This window comes from Dendrobium catenatum, unplaced genomic scaffold, assembly GCF_001605985.2.
Source record: "Dendrobium catenatum unplaced genomic scaffold, ASM160598v2 fragScaff_scaffold_1677, whole genome shotgun sequence".
Lineage (NCBI taxonomy): Eukaryota > Viridiplantae > Streptophyta > Magnoliopsida > Asparagales > Orchidaceae > Dendrobium > Dendrobium catenatum.
Window position 1 is genome coordinate 13,483 of NW_021320139.1, and position 3,607 is coordinate 17,089.

General features: G+C 29.0%; 1 protein-coding gene across 1 annotated transcript; it reads left to right on the forward strand.

The window, feature by feature from the left end:
* The first annotated feature begins 1,154 nt into the window (after window positions 1–1,154).
* Window positions 1,155–2,000, forward strand: LOC110107954 (ACT domain-containing protein ACR4-like). Its single transcript, XM_020838406.2, has 3 exons — window positions 1,155–1,376; window positions 1,443–1,547; window positions 1,632–2,000. Exons 1-3 carry the CDS (start codon window positions 1,155–1,157, stop codon window positions 1,998–2,000), a joined length of 696 nt encoding a protein of 231 aa, XP_020694065.2.
* Window positions 2,001–3,607: the final 1,607 nt, after the last annotated feature.

Here is a 3,607-nt window from a genome sequence, read left to right on the forward strand (position 1 = left end):
TGTATAGTTCAATGGCTCGACTGAAGTCAAATCAAGGTCAAATCAATTTATATAATAAATACTAATATTATTTAAATATAACATAATTTATATATATTTATGCAATCATATAAAAATGTGACTACAAATTAAATAAAATAAATGATCATGAAACATACTAATCTATTACAAAGATAACATGCTTTTATACTTGGCTTCTTAGTGGTTCCAAAGATGCCATTACAAAGCTAAACAGGTTTTTATACTTGCTTCTAATCAAACACAATTGTAGCGATTTAGGCTTCATTTGGGACAGCTTTCTTTCTGCTTCTTAAAGCAGCTTTGTTGTTCAATTTTTTTTTTATTTAGTACTAAAATGCTTCTTTAAGAAGCAAAAAGAAAGCCAAACATTTTCTAGTTTAGTTTCCAGATTTAGACGGACCGGTCAACCAACCATTTTCTACTTCAGTCGGTTGAATCGACCAATCCAGTCTGATTTTAATAAGCATGCATTTGACTTGCCAAAATGATATTAGAATTAAATAATCATGACCTCATTTGATTTATCTTGTCGAGCTGCTTATTTAAATTATAAGCATACAACTTTTTTGAGATAATTTGGACATTCAATTAAAATTTAGCAATTTCCAAATTTGCTTCAGAATTGGTTGCAAATTAATGTGTCGCAAGTTTTTGCAAGTAATTCAAATTTTATTTAATTATTTATTTTCACTTTATGAGAATAATAATTTGATGAGGTCCTTCTCACTACAAATGAAATCATTTGACAAATAAGCTTTAAATTATATATGATACTACTTCCATACCTGATCAGTATCCATATCTTCTATATTAATAAAAATAAGATTTTTTTTAATTGCTCTCTTAGCAAAAATAAATCATCCAAATGTTAAGCACTTACTGTTGCATTTTTTATTTTTAATGCACAAGCAATTTACATTGTTTTTATTTTTTTTTAGAAATATTGACCATAGTAAAACCTTAGACGACGTGTATATATATATATATGTGTGTGTGTGTGTTATATTGATAAATAGATAACTTGTTAAATAAAAAAAAAATTAATGGCTTTAACGTCCTAATTTAAGGATTATGATATTGGATCCCCTCCATTGCCTATCGAGGGTGATCAGTTGAGCTTAGCCACTACTGTCATGGAGGCTAACAAGAGGTTTGGGTATGGCAATGCAAGCAACAGAATGGTGTCCCAACCTCAGGTGTCTGTTGAATATTGGAGGGATAAGGATTACTTGGTTGTGAATGTCAGGAGTAGTGATAGACCTAAACTAATGTTCGACATAGTGTGTGTACTAACTGATTTAGATTATGATGTATTTCATGGCTCCATCAACACTGATGGATCAATTGCAATTCAGGTAACTTAATTAATTTTGAATCTTTAATTTATGAATACAGATTAAAGTTTTTATTTGTCTACACAGGAATACTTTGTGCGGCATATGAATAAGTGCACTCTCCTCAATGAGATGGAAAGACAAAGTTTAGTTCGAAGTTTGGCGGCGGCCGTTGAAAGGAGAATGTCACAAGTGAGTATAAATCTTTTAGCTTCTAAATTGATCGAAAATATTGTTATATATTTTTATATATGAGCATATTTTTTTGGAGTGTAGGGGCTAAAGGTGGAGGTGCGCACTTTGAATCATCAAGGTCTTCTTTCAAACATGAGAAGAGTATTAAAAGAGAATAGCCTGTCACTTGACAAGGCATTGTTCTTCAAGGAGAAAGACATAGCCGTTGGCACTTTCTATATTACCGACTCCTCGTCGTCCACCATTGACACCAACAATATTGATCAACAAAGGCTGGAGGCACTGTGCAATGAGATTGGCGGAGACATCGTCTTTGAAAAGAAGAATAATTGTAGCATCGAATCGCCGGTTCGTAGAAGAAGGAATCTATTTTCTATGTTCTATACTTTGGGTAGGAGTTTGTGGTCTCATATCAAACGCTTCTTCAGCAATTTTAGTTTCATCAGATAAATTTTGTGTAATCTTTTTTATTTCTTAATTTGTTAGTTTGTTTGGTTTTTTTTTTCTTTTTTTCCCCAACAAGTTCTTGTAGTAATTTTCATGGTTCTAGTAGACTTTTTCTTTGAATTTTGAAATGCGTGGTTGTTGGTATTTCAGCTAAATAAACGGCCAGGTTGTCCCGTCTCCGATGAAGGTCACAAGAGGAACACATAAATAAAAGAAGAAGAATAAAATTTCTTAAATTAAGAAGAATAAAAAATTATATCTCAATTTCTTAAATTAAGTGATTTTTATTAATTTTGTTTTCATTTTTTTTAATTCTTTTATTAAAAAAATCTTTTGAATCATAATCATTTTCTCTAATTCATAAAAACCGAGCCCGCTTGTGAACCGGTTCAAAATCGTAGAATAAAGCTCGAGCTCGAGCTCAAACTCAATTAATTAATCAAACTCAATATCAAGTCAAGGATTAGTTGAACCCGACTTGACTCATTTACACCCCTTAGTTGCATTACCCTCTCTTTTTTAAATAAAAGTAAAAGTTATTATTATTATTATTATTTTCAATGTAATCCACAAGCACCATAATAACCTAATCAGTCTGCAAATTAGGAGAGATTGAATATTTAAGACAAAAAGTAAAAAAAATATCTTTTGAAATGCAATAACTAATTCATATGCAAAACTTTTTATTAACTGTTAGACAAAAAGTATTAAAATAACTGTATTTTAATACTTTCTTACTTAAACCAAATTTTAAAAAAATAAAGCAATATTTTTCTGAATAGAAATCATGTGATGATTTTATTTCTAATTAAATAAGAAAATTATTGCGGTTGTAAGGAAATTATGTCAGATATTCTTATTCAAATTTGAAAATGAATTATCTTTCTTTGAGATTAGAAAATTCAATTTTTTTTTTTTTTTGACATTTAGGCTGTTTAAGTCAAACTCATACACACAACGCATACACAAAGACTCGAACCCAAGACCTTAATTAGAAGCATAAGCTCTCAACAAATAGGCCAAGACGAGCTGTGTAAAATTCAATTTTTTTGTATGCAACACAAATCTCAAGATAAATTCATGACTTTTCAGCCCCTTCCTCAAACAATTTTTTATATCTTTCTTTTGATTTTTTTTTTCAATCATATCAAATGTGAGCGTGGAGGACGTTTCTCCTTTAATATTGGATTTTAGTTTTCTCTCTCATTTAAATCCAATTTCATCCAATGTAATAAATATTTAAAATATTTATTATTTTCTTTTATTTTTAAATTTGGTATAATCAAATAGTTCATAATTATATAGATATAAATTTTTAGATGAAGCCAAAACTTATGATATATTTAAATCTGACTGAGTAAGGCTTCGTTTGAAATGATTTTTCTATTATATCTTAAAACATCTTTTGACTATAAAATTTTTAATTTTTTATTAAAAAATTGTTTTAAGTAGTAGTAAGAAAACCGTCCCAAATGAACCCTAAAGAGCATTACAGTAAAAAATTGTTATTGATTCAGTTGTTTCGTAATTTTTTTGTATGGGAAAGATGAGTATCATAGTAAAAATTTCTTAGATAAGATTTACTCTTATTTTAGTTCTAAAATCATTAC